This window comes from Chironomus tepperi, unplaced genomic scaffold (genome assembly GCF_022539635.2).
Source record: "Chironomus tepperi strain 1889 unplaced genomic scaffold, CSIRO-AGI_Ctep_v1 contig_7, whole genome shotgun sequence".
NCBI lineage: Eukaryota > Metazoa > Arthropoda > Insecta > Diptera > Chironomidae > Chironomus > Chironomus tepperi.
In genome coordinates, this window is record NW_027226129.1 from 1,003,805 (window position 1) to 1,024,584 (window position 20,780).

Here is a 20,780-nt window from a genome sequence, read left to right on the forward strand (position 1 = left end):
TTTTTTTTTAATTTTTTTTAAATTAATCTCAATTAGTTTTTTTTTTATTAGTTTTGAGTTCTTTTTTTGGATGACCAAAAAAGGATTATTTTAGTTATTTTAGAATAGGTGAACGAGATTTGAATTTTTTTAAGTCTTCTTGTCCTTTTTGGTTTTGTGCTCTGTGTTGATGAATTTGAATTAGTTTAAAAGTAGATTTGTGATGAGATTTTTTTTTTTAAATTAATTAATTGAATTTGTTCAGAAATTATTCAATTTTATCAAAAATTATTGAATTTTTTAACATTTTTTATATACATTTTGGATGATTTTTTATTGATTTTTATTCAAAAAATTTGTAAATTTATCTGAAAAATTTGTGATGAATTTTGATAAATAAGATAGGTTATTTAGTCGACTATAGAGTTTGGCAGAGAGTCTAGACTTCAAAAGTTAAATTTTCAAAAGTCTCGGTCTCGACTAGTTCTCGAGACTTCACAAGACTATCTTGAAATTATAGATTTTGGTTTCGACATCCGGAATTCTTTTCCAAAAGTCCAAAAAGGTCGTGTCCACAGGATTCTGAATTTCAAAATAAGTGAAAGTCTGGACTCATGTGCAGGCCTCTCTACAAAGAAATCTTACCGGCTCTAGTCAACTATGTTAAGTTAAGTCGATTAAAATCAATTATTTCATGTATAATCTCAATTGTCTTTGCATTATTATCTAATTTAATGCTGTTTCATAGCTAGTTTTGAATGAATATTGAAGTTAAAAGCTAGAGAGTGTAATCATATAGGTAACCCAAAGATCGCACAAATTTTAAACAACTCATTTGATTAGAAGTGCCAAGGGAGAATTCAAAGTCGTCCTTCTCCCATTTTGAATACAATTCCTTGATTTGCTACGGTTCATTGAGAAATAAAGTCAAAAATCTTCTGCGATTCAAACAAAATAATTTCAAATCACTCGTCAAAAACTGAATACGCACCTAAATAGTCTGGAAAGCCCCTATTCAATTCGATATAACTAGAAAGGATACCTGCCTGAGACTAAAATACGTTATAACTAGTTGAAGGCTAGTTAATGACTAGTTAGTGACTAGTTTTAACGGTTTTTTGTTCACTTGGGCTGAAACTTAATGACATTTTAACGCCTAAATGTTAGTCAGACATTTTGGTTAACTCTACTGATCAAATCTCTACCTATAGACTACTAGGAAAGGCTTTAAGTTAGTCCGAATAGCATCGATTGAAAATCCGGCTCTAAACCGGCGTGACTCTGACTTGGTGTTGGATTTAAACCAATTTAAAGCAAGTCAGAGACATGTCAGACTGGTCCCGGAGTTTAGAAATTATAATCGAATTGTGTTTTCGGCATAAAGTTGTCATTAGCTTTGTTAGATTATTACTTTGGAATTTCAAATCAAGAAAATTAAAAAAAAAAAATTCATCACAAAAAACTTATAATTAATCACATTCAGATACTCAGAGCACATTGACTGTATTTTTGTTTATTTTATTATTTTTCACTTTTTTTTATTTAATTTTGTCTGTTGCACTTGAAAGGTTGTTTAATTGTGAGAAGTAAAAGAATTTTCTTGTTTTCTAGAATAGAAGTTGTTTCAGATCCACAGACTTACAAATTATATATCCAAAATACAAAATATCTTGCTCGAGTAGACAAATGGATGAGCAGTTCGAGTTACTCACTACGGATTCATGATGCCGAGACCCAGACCGAGAATTTACGGTTAATCTCGGTTTCGGTTTCAATGCCGAGGCTTTGTGAAACCTTAGTTTGGACTAGTCAAAGGCAGAAAGGACAGGACTTTGGGATTCTGGAATCCAAAATTTCCAAATAGGCGCCTCCAAAAAAAAGTGGAAGCGCATCAAAATTGAAGTAATGCCAAATTCAATTTACGACAAGTTAATGTCTCATTAATGACTGAGCTCAAATGGATTTTTGTCCACTCTGTAGTTTGGAGTTGTCCGAATTAAGGGCTCTTCAGACTAAGACTTTCCAGTCTTGGGTGACTGTGACTTAGAAGCATTTGTATGAGACCAGGTCTTCGGTCTTCGTTTTGGTCTTGATTCCTGTTACAGTTTCGGCCTCGGTCTCGGTCTCGATCTCAGTCTCGGTCTCGATTACGGTCTTGCTCTTGGTTTCCATTTTAGTCTCAAAATAGACACTTTGGGACATCATGATGCAAATTGACATCAGCAAAATCACCCAAATAGCACAAGTTGGTTAACCGATCAAAAATCCAACAATAGCTCGGTATAACTCTGGTGGAACTTAAATCCGGATTTAAACCAAAATCTACACCAAGTCAGAGTCAGGGTCAGGCTAGTTCTGGATTTTTGATCGATTAACCGACTTGTGCTTTTAGAGTCAATCGCGACTTGTCATTCAAGCAGTGAAAAATCATGGAAAATCGACGGAAATTGAGCAAATTCCCAAAAAATTGAACCCAAATCCCCTCAAAACAGACTCACATCCGTTGTCTACTCGAGTAAACCAACCAAAAAAAAATCCAAAAATATTTAACTACAAACCACCTTAATTTGACAAAACTGCACAAAACTACCCGCAAACGATTCGATCAAAAAACACCCCAAAAAAAAGCAAACATTTTTCACCCAAAATTGACCTCCTTTTTGTGTCCATTCACAGAAAAAAAGGCAGGAAATTCTCACCTGTTAGCTTTTTTTTTCACTTGTTTGTGTCTAAATCCACAGGCACGACACACAACACACAGCACATCATGTCCAACAGTAGAAAATAATCACGCATCTTTTCCATTATTTAAGCATTTTTTGTTGTTGTTGTTGTTGTTGTTGTTGCTGCCTTCTTGACAACCTGTTGAATTTGAGACTAGAATAGACGTTTAGATTAGAAGCATTTTTGTGTGTATGTTGGCAATTAATGGACATACTCACAGCTGCTAGCATTTTTTTTTATTCATTCCTTTTTTTTTTTTTGCTTCCGATTCCGTCCCTTTTGAGCTATTTCCGTGTCTTTTTTGTATGTAAATGGCCTTCAAAATTGGGCAATTTTATTTAAATTATTTATGAATGATTTGATGGTTCCGGGTGGTTATTTTGGGAATTGATGTCGCATACATGATGCCTATATGGATATGACATATATTGTGACTTAATAGGGTGAATATGGGATATTTTGACAGCTGAATTAATGCTGATTCCATAAAAACATAAACTTTATTCTTCTGTAGAGTTGGCAGGACTCGATTGTGGAGGCGCCTCAACTGGAGTCCGGACTTCAAAAGTCATGACTCCAAAAAAAAGTCGAGTCTGACTCAACAAGTCCGGACTTTTAGTATCCGAACTCCGAAGTCCTGCCAACTCTGTTTTTCTGTAAAATAGAACATGATATGCAAGGCTTAGACATTGATATTATTGTCAATTATTCAAACTAACACCTCCCCATCCTCCCCACGTCCCCTCGTTCCCACGTAACCCCCTCCCCCCCCCCCCCCCCAAAGTCTTTAAGATGTCACACTAGTCAGCCACGACACATAGCTTGAATAACAATGTACTTTATGATACCTAAACAGCAATTGTCTGACTACATAAAATATTAAACCCCTTTAAAGTTCCAACAATTACATGAGCTCATTGTAATTAAAAAACATATAATCATCCCCATATCTACCACTTGGATTGAGATTTTTTCTCAATGCGAGCGATTTTGATTGATTGAAAATTAATGAACAGACTTTAAACTTTATTGGATGTTTAGGGAAAAGTTTGGATTGGATTTTGATAAAGATGTAAACGCCTGTCCAGTGGTGGGCAACCTGTGTGACATGGCACAAATATTAGCACAACTGTAGTTTCATAAAACACAAGCTGAACAACTGTTGTGCCACGACAATTAGATTGTGTAACTATTGTGCCGTGACACACTTATTGTGTAGATGATGTGCCACGACAAAGAGGTTGTACAACTGCTGTGCCGTGATACGCAGTCTGTGCAATTATTGTGTTGTTATTCTTAGACAGTGAAAGTTTTGTTCTGCTACACACAGGTTGTGTAACTGTTGTTCCACGTCACACATACTGTTCAACTATTGCGCAACAATCAGACAGACTGTGCAACTATTGTGACACAATACACAGAGACTGTGTAACTTTTTGTCATGACACACAGCCCGTAAAAATGTTGCGACGCAATACACATATTGTTGAATTGTTATACCACAACACAATTGATTTGGAACTGTTGCGCGACTACATAACTGTAGTGAAGTGACACATAGAACAAACAGATTGTATGATTGCTGTGCAGTGACACACTGGTTGTTCAGCTGTTGTGCCGTGACGAGAAGGAACTGATGTGTCAACTGTTGTGTCACGACATACAGATTGCCAACCACTGGACTAGCCTATTTCGCTGAACGTAAAGATTCATAACTTTTTCGGATCAGATCAATTACGATTTATTGCATATTTTTCCAAACTATGTGCCGTGACACATATTGTTACAACAGTTGCATATCATTTGTGTCGTGGCAAAATAGTTCAACAATCTGTGTTTCGCGACGCAACACTATTACAGATTGTGTGTCACGACACAACAGTTACTCAGATATTGTGTATTTTAGCACAACAGTTGCACAGTGTGTCTGATTGTCGCGCAATAGTTACAAATCGTGTGTTTAACAAGTGGTTCGTGGCATACACACAGTTTGAACAACACTGACTAATATATCTTAAATCATGATTGCGGAACTGATCAGTTCCGACTAATTCTCGATTTGGAAAGCAATTTGATGAAAAATTTCGAATGTCCATCGACGCTGCACATTCTCAACTCATTCCGCAATGCACAAATTCAGCTCAAACTACATAATTTAATACATTTAAAAAAAAAAGAATCCAATTAACAAAGTCAATTTCAAATTCTCAAAACTCATTCAATATTCAGCATAAAGTTCCACCTATCCATTGAGCATATTTTTCGTGACTGACAGCCATAAATAACCTCAAACTTTATCCAAAACATTCATTTTTATCGTAATATTAAGCATTAAGCATTCCAGCTCGTCTATGGCAATGAAAGTCAAACGTTTTTATTGCTTTAAACAGAGTTGGCAGGACTTTAAAGTGGAGTCCGGACTTTGAAAGTCCGGACTTTCAAAGTCCGGACTTTGAAAAAAAAAGTGGAGTCCGGACTTTCAAAGTCCGGACTTTAGTGGAGTCCGGACTTTAGAAAAGTCCGGACTTTGAAAGTCCGGACTTTGGGACTTTGGGAGTCCGAAAAGTCCCATACAAATTTTTTTTTTTTTTATTACAAAGTATATTAATATTTTTTTTTCGGTACCAGTGCGTAACCCGACTTGAAAAAATGAATTTTTTGACATTTTTTTCGGTACCAGTGCGTAACCCGACTTGAAAAAATGAATTTTTTGACATTTTTTTCGATACCAGTACGTAACCCGACTTGAAAAAATGAATTTTTTGACATTTTTTTCGATACCAGTGCGTAACCCGACTTGAAAAAATGAATTTTTTGACATTTTTTTCGGTACCAGTGCGTAACCCGACTTGAAAAAATGAATTTTTTGACATTTTTTTCGATACCAGTGCGTAACCCGACTTGAAAAAATGAATTTTTTGACATTTTTTTCGGTACCAGTGCGTAACCCGACTTGAAAAAATGAATTTTTTGACATTTTTTTCGATACCAGTGCGTAACCCGACTTGAAAAAATGAATTTTTTGACATTTTTTTCGGTACCAGTGCGTAACCCGACTTGAAAAAATGAATTTTTTGACATTTTTTTCGATACCAGTACGTAACCCGACTTGAAAAAATGAATTTTTTGACATTTTTTTCGATACCAGTGCGTAACCCGACTTGAAAAAATGAATTTTTTGACATTTTTTTCGGTACCAGTGCGTAACCCGACTTGAAAAAATGAATTTTTTGACATTTTTTGCGTCGACATTTTTTTCGGTACCAGTGCGTAACCCGACTTGAAAAAATGAATTTTTTGACATTTTTTTCGATACCAGTGCGTAACCCGACTTGAAAAAATGAATTTTTTGACATTTTTTTCGGTACCAGTGCGTAACCCGACTTGAAAAAATGAATTTTTTGACATTTTTTTCGATACCAGTGCGTAACCCGACTTGAAAAAATGAATTTTTTGACATTTTTTTCGATACCAGTGCGTAACCCGACTTGAAAAAATGAATTTTTTGACATTTTTTTCGATACCAGTGCGTAACCCGACTTGAAAAAATGAATTTTTTGACATTTTTTTCGATACCAGTGCGTAACCCGACTTGAAAAAATGAATTTTTTGACATTTTTTTCGATACCAGTGCGTAACCCGACTTGAAAAAATGAATTTTTTGACAATTTTTTCGATACCAGTGCGTAACCCGACTTGAAAAAATGAATTTTTTGACATTTTTTTCGGTACCACTGCGTAACCCGACTTGAAAAAATGAATTTTTTGACATTTTTTTCGGTACCACTGCGTAACTCGAGTTGAAAAAGTGACATTTTTTTAGATTACACTGTGTAACAATGTCAAAAAATTAATTTTTTTAAGTCGGGTTACGCACTGGTACCGAAAAAAATGTCAAAAAATTCATTTTTTCAAGTCGGGTTACGCACTGGTATCGAAAAAATGTCAAAAAATTCATTTTTTCAAGTCGGGTTACGCACTGGTATCGAAAAAAATGTCAAAAAATTCATTTTTTCAAGTCGGGTTACGCACTGGTATCGAAAAAAATGTCAAAAAATTCATTTTTTCAAGTCGGGTTACGCACTGGTATCGAAAAAAATGTCAAAAAATTCATTTTTTCAAGTCGGGTTACGCACTGGTATCGAAAAAAATGTCAAAAAATTCATTTTTTCAAGTCGGGTTACGCACTGGTACCGAAAAAAAAAATTAAAATACTTTGTAATAAAAAAAAAATTTTTTGTATGGGACTTTAAAAGTCCCAAAGTCCCAAAAGTCCGGACTTTCATAGTCCGGACTTTCGTGGAGTCCGGACTTTCAAAGTCCGGACTTTAGTGGAGTCCGGACTTTCAAAGTCCGGACTTTTGGGACTTTTGGGACTTTTAAAGTCCGGACTCCAAAGTCCTGCCAACTCTGGCTTTAAATGTTAAGCAGTAAGGAACAACAACAACAACAATTTTTCATCCAAAACTAATCTAATTAACCTCAATTTTTTGCTGCTATCGTAAATGACAAAATTTAATTGGGAAAATTTTTGAAAATTTGCATTTTTTTTGTGCTGTTTAAATCAACAAGTCAGTCACATTGGATGACTTGCTGCTTCTTGACGATTCTCGCACGTAAAGTTTGTCAAAAATTATTATTTAATTTACTTTTCACTACGCTCAGGTGAGATTTTGTTAACTTTTCGAGGATATTTACTCAACCGTTTAATTAAATTTGAACTTAATTTGAATGTTATTCGGTGCGAATTTGGATGTAGTTTGTGGAATTAGGTGTTGAATTTGTGTTTTAATGAACTTTCATTTTGATGAGCTAGAATGGGAGTGGAATATGAATAGTTTGGAAGTTAAATTCGGTCTTCTCGGGTCGAGCTAAGTTCGGTCTTCTCGGGTCGAGCTAAGTTTGGTCTTTTTAGGTCGAGCTGAGTTTGGTCTTCTCGGGTCGAGCTAAGTTCGGTCTTCTCGGGTCGAGCTGAGTTCGGTCATTTTGGGTTGAGCTGAGTTTGGTCTTCTTGAGTCGAGCTGAGTTCGGTCTTCTTGGGTCGAGCTGAGTTTGGTCTTCTTGGGTCGAGCTGAGTTTGGTCTTCTTGGGTCGAGCTGAGTTTGGTCTTTTTAGGTCGAGCTGAAAGTTTGGTCTACTTGGGTCGAGCTAAGTTCGGTCATCTTGGGTTGAGCTGAGTTCGGTCTTCTTGAGTTGAGCTGAGATTGGTCTTCTTGGGTCGAGCTGCGATCGGTCTTCTTGAGTCGAGCTAAGTTTGATCATTTTGGGTCTAGCTAAGTTTGGTCTTTTTGGGTCGAGCTTAGTTCGGTCTTCTTGAGTTGAGCTGAGATTGGTCTTCTTGGGTCGAGCTGAGTTTGGTCATCTTGGGTCGAGCTGAATGATTGTCTTTACAATTTTCAATTATTCTACCACGCCTTATAGCACACGCGTGCACAATTTCAAACTGATGATGAAATCATACCGGTAATGTTGCATAAGTATGCAGCAACAACATCCACCCACAAACAAAACAACAAGAAAAAAATTTAATATAAATTTAATTTTAATTCTAAATAATTTAAATTCCTTTTGACATTCGTTGGCTGCTGAATATCAACAATTTATTATTAAGCACAGAATTTAGCTCATAAAGCACTCGATCCTGAAACAGATACACATTCTGGGTAAAATGGTTGCTAAGCTACAGTTTAATAACTTTTTTTTTTTGAGAATATTAAATTCACGGAATTAATGATGACAGGGGAGGGAAATTTAATTTAATTTAAAACTCAAAATTGAGCCGCAGTAAATATGAGATTAATGTAATATGCTTATATGCTGTAGCATGTCATGTAATCATGGGAATATTTAATGTTGCTGTCTTTTTGGGGCACTTAAGGGTTTATTTAAATTTTTTCAAATTTTTATTTAATTTTTTTTTTTATTTTTTTTAATTTGAAATTTTTAAAATTAGATTTTTAAAATTTGAAAAAATTTTTATAATTTTAAAAGAGTTTAAAAATTTAAAAAAAAATCGAAAAAAATTTAAAAAAATTTTAAAAATTTTAAGAAATTTGAAAAATTTAAAAAAATTTGAAGAAAATTAAAAAAAATTTAAGAAAGTTAAAAAAACTTAAGTAACTAAAAAAAATTTAACAATTATAGAAAAATTGAAATTATGAAAAATTGAGAAAGTTTAAATAATTTTGAAAAAATTAAAAAATTTTGAAGAAATTAAAATAATTTTAAAAATCGAAAATACTTTATTTTTTTTTTAAACTTTAAAAACTTTTTTTTTTAAATTTTTCAAAATTTTTTTTTAAATTTTTCAAAATTTTTTTAAATTCTTTTTAAATTTTTTTTTATTTTTTTTAATTTTTTTTTATTTTTTTTAATTTTGTTAAAATTATTTTTTCAAATTTATTTAAGTTTTTTTTTAATTTTTTTCAAATTTATTTAATTTTTTTTTAATTTTTCATTTTTTTTTAAATGTCTTAAAATTCCTATTTGCTTTCCCATTTAAATTTCAACTTTAAAGCTCACTTTACGAGCTCATCCACTCCTCAACAACATTTTACCCACATTCAGTTTATATCCACAACAATTTTTTCTATTTTTATGAACCACTTGTACCGCACTAAATTTTTATTATTTTTTTTTGTTCCCGTCATCGAAAAAAATATAACAAAAAAAAAAAAAAGAAAAATTGACACGCAATGAAAATAAAAACGAAACAAATTTTTACTTCCTTTTTCTCACCTTTTTTGTTGCTGTTGTTGTTGTTGTTGTTGTTGCTGCTTTTGAGAGTCAATATTGTTTTGTTTACTTCTTATTGCTTTTATTATTCCTATTTTGTGAATTGCAATAAAAGTTTTTCTTGCTTCCGTTTTTTTTTATTTTTATTTTCAATTTGACTGAATGAATGGAAATGGTTAACATACAGACACACAAACACACACACATACACAAAAGCTCCCTTATTGAACTCAATTTTTCTCTCTTTTTTTTTTACTATCATCGGAACATTATTTACTATGAGCTGTCGATAGCATTTTAAGAGTTGATTAATGGAAGTATCTTAAATTTCAGCAATATTGAAAGCATTGGCATGTCCTTTTACATTTGAAGTTATGCTAAGAATTTAGTTATAAAAATTCTAAAATTTAACGGTTTTCAAAATTTTGAATTTTTAACGGTTTTCAAAATTTTGAATTTTTCAAAGGATTTCAAATCTTTGAATTTTTAACGGTTTTCAAAATTTTAAATTTTTCAACGGATTTTAAAATATGAATTTTTCAACAGTTTTCAAAATTTTGAATTTTTCAAAGGATTTCAAAATTTTGAATTTTTTAACGGTTTTCAAAAATTTGAATTTTTTAAACGTTTTTCAAAAATGTGAATTTTTAAGACGCGATTCAAAATTTGAATTTTTGACAACCTTTAAAAAATTCAAAATTTTGAAATCCGTTGAAAAATTCAAATATTTGAAAATCGTTAAAAGTTTCAAATTCAAAAGCTAATGCAAATTTTATAACGGTTTTCAAAAGTTTGAATTTTATAAAAAATTTCCGATTTTCAAAAAATCAAATTTTTTAACGGTTTTCAAAATTCAAATTTTGCTTTTAAAAATTTAAAATTCATAACGGTTCATAAAAATTCAAATTTTGTCATGTATAGCTACATTGTAAGACTAATGAGAGCCATTAAGAGGCATTATAGAGCAGGCAACAAATAAGCATAATACTCAACATTCCTACCACAATCTCCTAATACACAACACATGTCTGAGATTATATCAATTACCAAACCAATCCACGTCTCGATTCCTCAAATACGTCATAAATCCATCCACAAAAGCCCACAAAACATCGAGCATAGCTTACTCGTCAACTATTCATAATCAATCTAAACAACTTTATTTCGTCATACAATAAGCTTAACACATTCAGCATACAGTCGTGTCTAAAAAATAAGTGGATGGATAGATTACATCCACACGTTCCCCAGCTCACACTTTATCCATTTATCTATCCATCCACAAAAAAGCTTCATGTCTCGATCGATAATTTGTGGCATTTTTTTTTTTTTTTGTGCTATCCTCAATTTTTTTCTACTTCTTTTTTACTTCCTTCCTTCCTTAACTTGTGGGTGATGTAAAAATGTGCAATGAAGCTTGTTAGTGTGACTTGATATTGATGCCTTCATGTCACTTTGCTATTTTTCGAATTTGAATCTTTGAAATCTGTTAAAAAAAAAATTTTGAATTTTTGAAAACCGTTAGAAATTTTGAATTTTTGAGAACCGTTACAAAATTTTTGAATTTTTGAAAATCGTTACTAAATTTGAATTTTCAAAATCCGTTACATAATTTGAATTTTTAAAACCCGTTAAAAAATTTGAATTTTTAAAAACCGTTATAAAATGCGCCGTATCCATCCGTCATCATCATCAATAAACAAAAATTCCCCATCGATACTCAATCTTTATTCAACTCAAGAGCACTCATGAATGAAATTGTAAGAAGAGAAATGAAACGAGATATGAGAGAAGTGATGATGAGGAGGATGGTGGATGTCATGACATGGAGAAAAAGAATTGAAAATTGCGAATGGCATAAAAAAAGAGAGAAGAAAAAAAAAATTGATTTTTACTGAATAAGAAAATTGATTTCTGTAATTGAGACTTAATTTCATTTTGAGAATGGAATTTTGGTGCGTATTCTTAATGGGAATGTTTGCTCCACTTGGGGTTGATTGGGTTTAATTGAAATGATGGAAAATTGATTTTAGTGTTGATTGAATGGGGGAAATTGGTGGACTTCCTGATGATGAATTACGGTTACATCCTCAATCAATTAGGGGCTGTTCACGTATTACGTAACGTGTAGAATCGATTTTTGATAACCAAGTTAAATATTGAAGGTTCAAACAACCACTCACCTGGAAGTTTTGAGCCTGAAGGTTTAAATCCTTATCCACCTGGAAGTTTTGATCTTGGATGTTCAGACCCTCATCCACCTGGAAGTCTTAGTCAATAGGTTCAATCTCCCATCCATCTAGAGATTCAAACCTCAATCCACCTGGAAGTTTAATCCTGAAGATTCAAGTCCTTCCCCACCTGGAAGTTTTTGAACCTGAAGGTTCATGTCCTTACTCACTTGGAAGTTTTGATTCTAGATGTTCAGACCTTCACCCACCTGGAAGTTTTGATTGCGGATTTTCAAACCCTTACCCACCTGGAAGTTTACGTTACCCAAGAGATGAATGGCCCCTTATTTTTCATGACACACCTTGTTGGTTACCCTCAACCAAAACCGCAAACTGATCAAAAGTCGTGCACATTGTACGATTTAGGTACAAAGACTCCTAAAAATGGTCGAAAACCGTTTACAATGTACGATTCTTGCTAACGGGTCAAAACAGGTCAAAAGTCGTGTATAACGTACGATTTTAGTACACAGTCTACTAAAAATATGACCAAAAGTCGTGTAAAACACACAATTTTATGCTCCCTTATCACCAGTATCATCCATATCATCACCAAAAGTCGTACTTTGCCCACCATTTCATGCCAAATTCACTCAATTATACAACTTAACAGCCTCATATCAAGTCACGCAAATCACATCTCAATCAGCAATTAACACTAAAATATTTCCATAATAAACACAAACATTTATGTCTCATTTTATATTCAGCATAAAGCATAATCAGTTCCGCATTTTTCACCATCAGTTCCGGAAAATGTTTTTCCTCATTTTCCATTTTTCGAGGGGGAAAATTCAAAATATTTTCCAAATTTTCACAAACATTTATCTACCTTAAAGGAACTGACAACAAAATAATATTGGAAGTGAGGCTGAACATATTGATTTGGTGGTGAATGGGAAGCATTTGTGTAATGAGTGGTGTTGAGTACACGACTTTTGGGGAATGTGTGAGTGATAGTAAGGTAGTGTAAAAGGAAAAATAGGTCCAAAGTGGTGTGAAATGTACGAATTTAGGCATTAGTGATCAAACGTGGACTTGAATACACAAGCAATCAAAATTGGTGTAGATCGTACAATTCTAGACACAAGTGACCCAAAATAATGTGAAATGTACGATTTTATGCACAAATGACCAAAAATGGTGTAGAATGTACGACTTTAGACACAAGTGTCCAAAAGTGGTGTACACAGTACGACTTTAGACACAGTAAACCAAAAGTGGTGTAGAATGAACGACTTTAGACGCATGTAACCAAAAGTGGTGTGCAATCTACAATTTTAGACAAAAGCAACCTCAAGTGATAGAACGCCAATAGTAGTGTGCAACGTACGACTTTTGACACATTTAATGACTCTAATGCATTTTAGTGTTGTTAATAAGCTCAAATCAACCCAAAAACAGTGCACGGCACACGACTTTGAACACAAGTACCCTAAAATGGTGTAAAACACACGACTTTTGACACATCAACCTGAAAATAATTCAAATTTAATGACTTTAGAGACAATCCAATAAGCAATAACCAAAATTGCATCTCTAAATCACCCAAAAAATCAGCATAAAGCCACACTTAAAATTACCATTTTTATCGTCCATCCATGATTTACCAAAAAAGTGCTGTACAGCATCAATATTGGATGTGTCTCATGAGAGAAATTATCACAATAGCTTGAATCTTGTTTCCATATCCAACAGTCAGTTCCTTTTTTTCATTCATTTATCAAGTTTTTTTGTGGATTTTTATCGTTATTGAGGTGACATTTTGGTCCCTTAAGTCATTATTGAGGTTAGAATTGGTTGGATAGGTGATTAAAGGTCAGATGATTATGCTTTATCGTTTACTTTGGAACATGAAATTGTTGTTATTTTAAAGACGGATGTGGATGGGCAGAATGTGGACATTAAAGTTGGGGAAAACTTGATTTACGGTTGAAAGGTGCAAAAGTCGTGAGATGCACACGGTTTTTGGCATTACAGTGACTCTTTTTGAATAATTCCAAATAAATCAGATAATCCGAACATTTTATACAATTCTAATATTTTGGGTAATCCGAATAGTCCAACTATTTTGAATAATCAGAAAATTTTTGGATAATCCGAACATGTTTTTGGATAATCCGAACATTTTTTGATAATCTGAACATTTTTGGATGATCCGAACATTTTTTGGATAATCCGATCATGTTTTGGATAATCTGAACATTTTTGGATAATTCGAACATTTAAAAATATATCCGAATATTTTGGATAATCAGAAAATTTCGGATAATTCGAATATTTTTCATAGTCCTGAATATTATTGATAATTCGAATATTTTCGATAATCCGAACATTTGGACAGTCCGAATATTTTTAGGTAATCCGAAAATTTTAGGTAATCCGAAAATTATTAACTAATCTGATCTTTTTTTGATTATCAGAAAATTTATATTTATTTCGAATATTCTGAATAAACCGAACAGTCTAGATAATCCGAAAGTTTATTGGATAATCCAAACAATTTGAATAATCCGATTATTTAGCAGTCTGAAGATTTTTGATAGTCCGCAAATTTTTGAACATCCAAAAAATCTTAATAATTCGAACATTTTTGGATAATTCGAACATTTAAAAAAAAATATCCGAATATCTTGGTTAATTCGAACATTTTATAGAAAATAACCATTCTGGATAATCCGAACATCTTTGGATAATCCGAATATTTTAGATAATTCGAACATTTTTGGATAATTCAAACGTTTTCTGGTATTCCGAATATTTTGAACACTCTGAACGTTTTGGACGGTCCGAATTATAATCCGAATATTTTGGATAATCCGAACATTTTGTGATCATTTTGCAACCAAAATTAGAACCCCTCAGTGCACATATGGACACCCTACCCACCTCCCATCCATATAATCTACAAATTCAAATTCAATTTGACTATTTTTCTTCAATAAATAATGAAAAATTGACTGCGGGAAAAACGAAGGAAAAACTCGGAAAAATACAAGAATTTTCTCGCGCAATTTTCCCAATAAAAAACAAGCTCAATTCCGCGACATGAATGCATACATTCGCATAAATTTTATGTTTGGCATGACATTTTACCATTAATCGACTTCCAATTCCGTTGTAAATGGATTTTTATGTTTCATCGCACATGGGGATATCCATATAAGCTGATGGTGGGCAAATTTAAGGAAGTTGGAATGCGGAATTGATGCGGTTTCGATGATATGGTAATTAAATCTTTAAATTGGTGAGGAAGTCTGAAGTGGAATTGGCATGGGGTTGAGGATTTAAGGGTATTTGAGGTACAGGGTTGGCTATTTGATGTCATAGTCGTGAATTCTGTACGGTTTGGGTGTCTTAAGGTTCAAAATCCTCAGTTTTCATGTCAAATGACCCAAAGTCGTGCATTCTATGCGGTATTGATACCAAATGACCTAAAATCATGCAATTCATGCCATTTTGGTACCTTAAGACCCAAAGTCGTATGTTTTATGCGATTTTGGTACCTTAAGACACAAAGTCGTCTGTTTTATGCCATTTTGGTGCCCTAAGACCCAAAGTCGTGTGTTTTATGCTATTTTGGTATCATAAGATCCAAAGTCGTGTGTTTTATGCGATTTTGGTACCAAATGACCTAAATTCATGCAATTTTTGCCATTTTAGAGTAATTTGACCCAAAGTCGTGTAACCTACACCATTCTGGTTCAACAAGACTTCAAAGTCGTGCAAATCATGCAATTTAAGTACCAAGAATGCCAACAGCACGTGCTGAAAACAATTCCAACCACCACAAAGGCCAAAAAATTGCCCATTTTTTGAGATCATCGACATTATCATGACCAAAAAGCAGCATAAAGGAGATTACATCCTTTTTATATCCAATAACACTTAAGTCTGCAATTCTATTTTTAATCTCCATCGCCTACATCCTACACATTTTGTCTCTGTATAGTTTTTGTATGAATTTTATTGATTATTACTGTGTCTATGGAATGTATGTGCTACACATGAATGTGAATGGCTTGGGAAATGTAATTAAAAATAGAAAAAGAAAAAAATTGAGGTTATGGAGTGGGAATGAGCAGCACAGAATAAAAATGGGAATTGGGAAGAAAATGTGAGGTTATGTATGCATGGATAAACGAGACAGTCATTGTTGTACTGAAAATACGGTTGTGGCATTTTTTTTTTATGTGACATGAAATAAGGCTGCGGATAAATTGTTGTGGATATGATTTTGGAGGGAAAAATGGATGATGGCAATTTTGGAAAATTGTTAAGGATGGAATTTGATGGTTTTTGAAGATTTTTGGAGGGTTGTTGAGAAATTATGTCTAATTTATCAATTCTAACGGTTTTTGAAAATTTGAATTTTTTTAACGGTTTTCAGAATTTTGAATTTTTACCGGCTTTCAAAAATTTAAATTTTGTTGCGGTTTTCAAAAATTGAGATTTTTGTTTCGGTTTCTAAAAATTCAAAATTTGAAACGGTATTCAAAAATTCAAAAAAAAATTTTTAACGGTTTTCAAAAATTTAAAATGATTTTCAAAAATTCAAAATTTGGAACGGTTCTCAAAAATTTAAAATTTGTAACGGTTTTCAAAAATTTAAAATTTGTAACAGTTTTCAAAAATTCAAAATTTGAAACGATTTTCAAAAATTTATATTTTTAAACGGTATTCAAAAATTCAAAAAAAAAATTGTAACGGTTTTTTTAAAAATTCAAAAAAATTTTGTAACGGCTTTCAAAAATTAAAATGGTTTTCAAAAATTCAAATTTAGTAACGGTTCTCATAAATTCAAATTTTGTAATGGTTTTCAAAAATTCAAATTTTGCAACGGTTTTCAAAAATTCAAATTTTGCAACGGTTTTCAAAAATTCAAAATTTGTAACAGTTCTCAAAAATTTCAAAATTTGTAACGGTTCTCAAAAATTCAAAATTTGTAACAGTTCTCAAAAATTTAAATTTTGTAACGGTTTTCAAAAATTCAAATTTTGCAACGGTTTTCAAAAATTCAAAATTTGTAACAGTTCTCAAAAATTTCAAAATTTGTAACGGTTCTCAAAAATTCAAAATTTGTAACAGTTCTCAAAAATTTAAATTTTGTAACGGTTTTCAAAAATTCAAATTTTGCAACGGTTTTCAAAAATTCAAAATTTGTAACAGTTCTCAAAAATTTCAAAATTTGTAACGGTTCTCAAAAATTCAAAATTTTGCAACGGTTTTCAAAAAATCAAATTTTTTTTTCTTCAATTTTTTTTAAAAAGCTTTAAATTTAAAAGCTTTTTCGTCCATAACGTCAACCAACAATAGTTCTAACAAATTTAAAATCTGTCACTATTCCTCTCAATCCTCAATTCCTCCCCCCATATTTCCCATCCATCACCGCTGTAATTTGATTGCGTTTTAATTGAATTTTCAGTTTTTTTTATCACATAACATCGACATGGTTTGCTCATAAATATCAAAGCCTTACATATACAGCTACACATGTGCTTGCTATTTTCTAATGAATGAACATCCGAATGATGATAAAAATACACAAATTTTTTGTTACCGTGTGCTGAGTTGTGGAAATTCCTTTTTTTTTATTTGATAATTTTTAATGGAAATTCATGCTCAATTTTTTTTATTATTGTATATCCAATTTCACAGATTTCGGGTATTTTGTCACAGAATATGCAATCACAATCAATTTGGCAATATAATATTGGCGTGCATCATGTTGTCGTCTGTTATGTTGGCTGCTGAGGATCCAATGGATGCTAATCATGATCGAAATTTGGTAAGGAATTTTAGGGTTTTTTTTTGGGGATTATTGAGGGTTATAAGAGATTATTGGGAGTTTTTGGGTTTTTTTTTTGGTTTTTTTGGGGTTATTAATGATGATTGGGGATTATTGGGGGTTTTTTGGGGATTATTGGGGATTATTGTTTTTTTTTTGGGATTATTGGGGATTATTGGGAGTTATTGGGGATTATTGGGAGTTATTGGGGATTATTGGGAGTTATTGGGGATTATTGGGAGTTATTACGGATTATTGGGAGTTTTTTGGGTTTTTTTTGGGTTTTTTGGTTTTTTTTGGGATTATTGGGGATTATTGAGGGTTTTTTTTGGGGATTATTGAGTGTTTTTTGGAGATTTTTGTTTTTTTGTTGGGGTTTTGGGGGATTTTCGGGGTTCTTTGGTTTTTTATTTTGAGGATTATTATGCGATTTTGGGGGATTTTGGGGATTTTTGGGAGCTTTGAGGATTTTGGGGTTTTTTGGGATTTTTTGGTTGGTTTGATTGGGGTTCTTCAAGTTCTTGGTGGTCTATGGGATCTAAATGAGCTCTATGAGTCGAAATAGACTCAAAATGGCTCTTTTATGGTTATGTTGCATACTTTGAGTTCTTTAGAAGATCTTTGGTATCTGAACTGGTCCTTTTAAAGTTAATGTATAGCTTTGGAATTCCCCATTTAAGTGTGCATCTAGGCTACTTTTTATGCAATACCAGAGTGTGTACTTCTCAAAAATGACCGTTAATTTTTCAAAAAAAAGGTATTTTTGGTATGTAAATTTTCAAATTTTTTTTGACCGTTACTTTTATTTTTCTTCGTAACGGAAATTTGTATTTTAAAATAAGTTGAGTTCGAATTTTTCGACAATCTAATGTCGAAAAGCTGGAATTTGAGACAGCCGCACTCTGGACAACACATTTACAGCACTAATTAATCCTTAATTCTTTCCAATTTCTAATTCACAGATTCTTAACAAATTTGATGTCTTTTTCACCACAGTGTTCACAATCGAGCTATTGTTAAGGCTCGTCTCATACGGGTTTATTCTACATAAAGGAGCCTTTTGTCGTTCCGCATTCAATTTACTCGACTTGCTTGTCGTTTGCGTTTCATTGTCTTCATTTGTTGGCGAGTAAGTTGCTTCAAATTTAGTCCAATTTTGAGGATGTCGATGACTAACTGCCACAAATTTTTTTTAATTCCAAATAATTCAGCTCCGAAGCCATGTCGGCTGTGAAAATTCTTCGTGTTTTTCGTGTCTTACGTCCACTTCGTGCCATCAATCGTGCCAAAGGATTAAAGGTATTTAAAAAAGATTTTTTTTGCCATTTTTTTTTTAATTAAATTAATTAAATATTAAATTTCAAACAAACTTTTAGCATTGAATTAAATTTACAAATTTATTAGCAAAATTCTTTATCAACTTTCTTAAATTAAAAATAGTGCAATTTTATATAATTTTTAAATATTTTAAATAATTTTAAATTTAGTCAATGAGTGTCTTTAAAAAATTTTGATCAATTGTACAATATTTTAAGGCTATTTTTCAAAATTTGACATTTTTTTAAATTCAGTTGTGGTCAATCTGTGGTCTGTGACATGAAAAAGTGTCCTAGATGATAAACAGGTGTAATGCACCTGTTCTTCAGCTATAAAGTGACTCAAATTTTGTATAAAAAGTCGACATGAGTTGACTCAATTCCATACAAAATTTCAGACGAGTTCAACCTCTGCAACAGTGCTATTGATGATCCCAAATAACACAAATCGGTTAATCAGTCGGTAAAATCCAGCCTCAAGTCGATGTGAATCTGATTTGGTGCCAAATTTGGTTGAAATCTGCTACTATATCAGAGAAATGCCGACATGATGCGAGATTTCGGATTGATTATCTTACTTGTGCTAGTCTGATCCCTAACTAGCCAAATTAAGCGTTCTTTTGGGTATACTCAATTAATAGGCCTCAACCGAAAGCTCACACGGCATACTACTTATTGCATTCTTGGGAACTCACAGATTGTCCATCATAGGCCAGGTTGGTCAGAGGATTTTCGCGAAATATCGGGACACTTTTGGTTAAATTATGTACGAAACTTGCAAAAATGTGCAGAAAATAATTGGAATTCCAAAAAAAATATTTTCAGTCTTGGGCTTGAACCCGGACCTTTAAAATAAAAATGTTCAAAATTTGTCAAAAATTCCAAAATTTTTATGAAGTTTTCGACTTGTTGAAAAATCGGGACATTTTGAAGCTTTGTCAGGACACAGCAGCAAGGTAGAAAAGGACAGCAGCGTCCCGGCAAAAGTACAGCAGATGGCCATCCTAGTGCAAGGCCATGCAGGTCACATACTTTGTTTTTAGACAAGATCCTTCAATTTTGTTAGGGTTTTGAGACAGAAATCATCAAAATTTTGGCATTATATCCTGAAAAGGATTCAAGTATCTCAATTTATGGTCACATTCTTGATAAGGTGTATTATGGGTTAATGACAGGTTGCCCGTCACTGCCTTAGATTGTCTATTTGACTAGTTGTGGGCATTCTTTCATTTTTTCGTGGAAAATCTTGTTAGAATCCCCAAACATCATACAGTTCATGCCATTTTCTACATTTTTAAACAGCACACAAGTGTGTCGCATCACACAGGTTGTCCACCACTGCAATACACCCACTGACACTCATTGACTAAATTCTAAAATTTTCTTTGACTTTTTATCATAAAAATTCTAAATTTTTTTTTTATTCAATTTTTAATTTTTTTTTTCTTTATTTTATTTTATTTTTTTTTCTCATTTTTCGAATAATTTTTAAAACGCACAAAAAAAAAATATCCGAAAAAAAAAATTATATTTTTTATTTAATGTTACATAGCATGTAGTACAATGTGTAATTGTGGCTGTAAAAACTATTGGAAATATCGTACTTGTTACATGTTTACTGCAATTTATGTTTGCTGTTATAGGAGTTCAGTTATTTAAGGTAGGACATAACAACAACAACAACAACAACATTTCCTTTTTTTCATTCATTTTTTTATTATTTTTTTTTCATCGAACATTTTTTCATCCATTGGAAAATCTGTTACTTTTTTGGAGATAAACATTGACATTGTTTTCATTTCTGAATTAAAAAAATCATGGCTGCGAGCTGATATTGATTGAAGCTGGGTATTTGACATGACATAAAAATTATTAAATTTTATTAAAATGTTGAGAACAAAAAATGTCAATTTTTGGAGGGGTTTTTGCATCTTTTTCAATAGTCAGGTCATGACCTGACCTAGGTACATGATTGTGTCATCAGCAGAGATCGAGGTCGATTTATAG

General features: G+C 32.5%; 1 protein-coding gene across 4 annotated transcripts in view; it reads left to right on the top strand.

The window, feature by feature from the left end:
- Ca-alpha1D (Ca[2+]-channel protein alpha[[1]] subunit D) overlaps nucleotides 1-20,780 on the top strand; it is a 104,505-nt gene that overhangs the window by 41,659 nt on the left and 42,066 nt on the right. For 3 of the 4 annotated variants that reach the window (XM_070652474.1, XM_070652461.1, XM_070652481.1), the window contains exons 11-14: nucleotides 17,328-17,457; nucleotides 18,420-18,586; nucleotides 18,669-18,756; nucleotides 20,326-20,433. In XM_070652474.1, the coding sequence (XP_070508575.1) occupies nucleotides 17,328-17,457; nucleotides 18,420-18,586; nucleotides 18,669-18,756; nucleotides 20,326-20,433 (493 nt within the window). The remainder of the gene's footprint in view (nucleotides 1-17,327; nucleotides 17,458-18,419; nucleotides 18,587-18,668; nucleotides 18,757-20,325; nucleotides 20,434-20,780) is intronic. The other variant, XM_070652468.1, reaches the window with a different exon arrangement.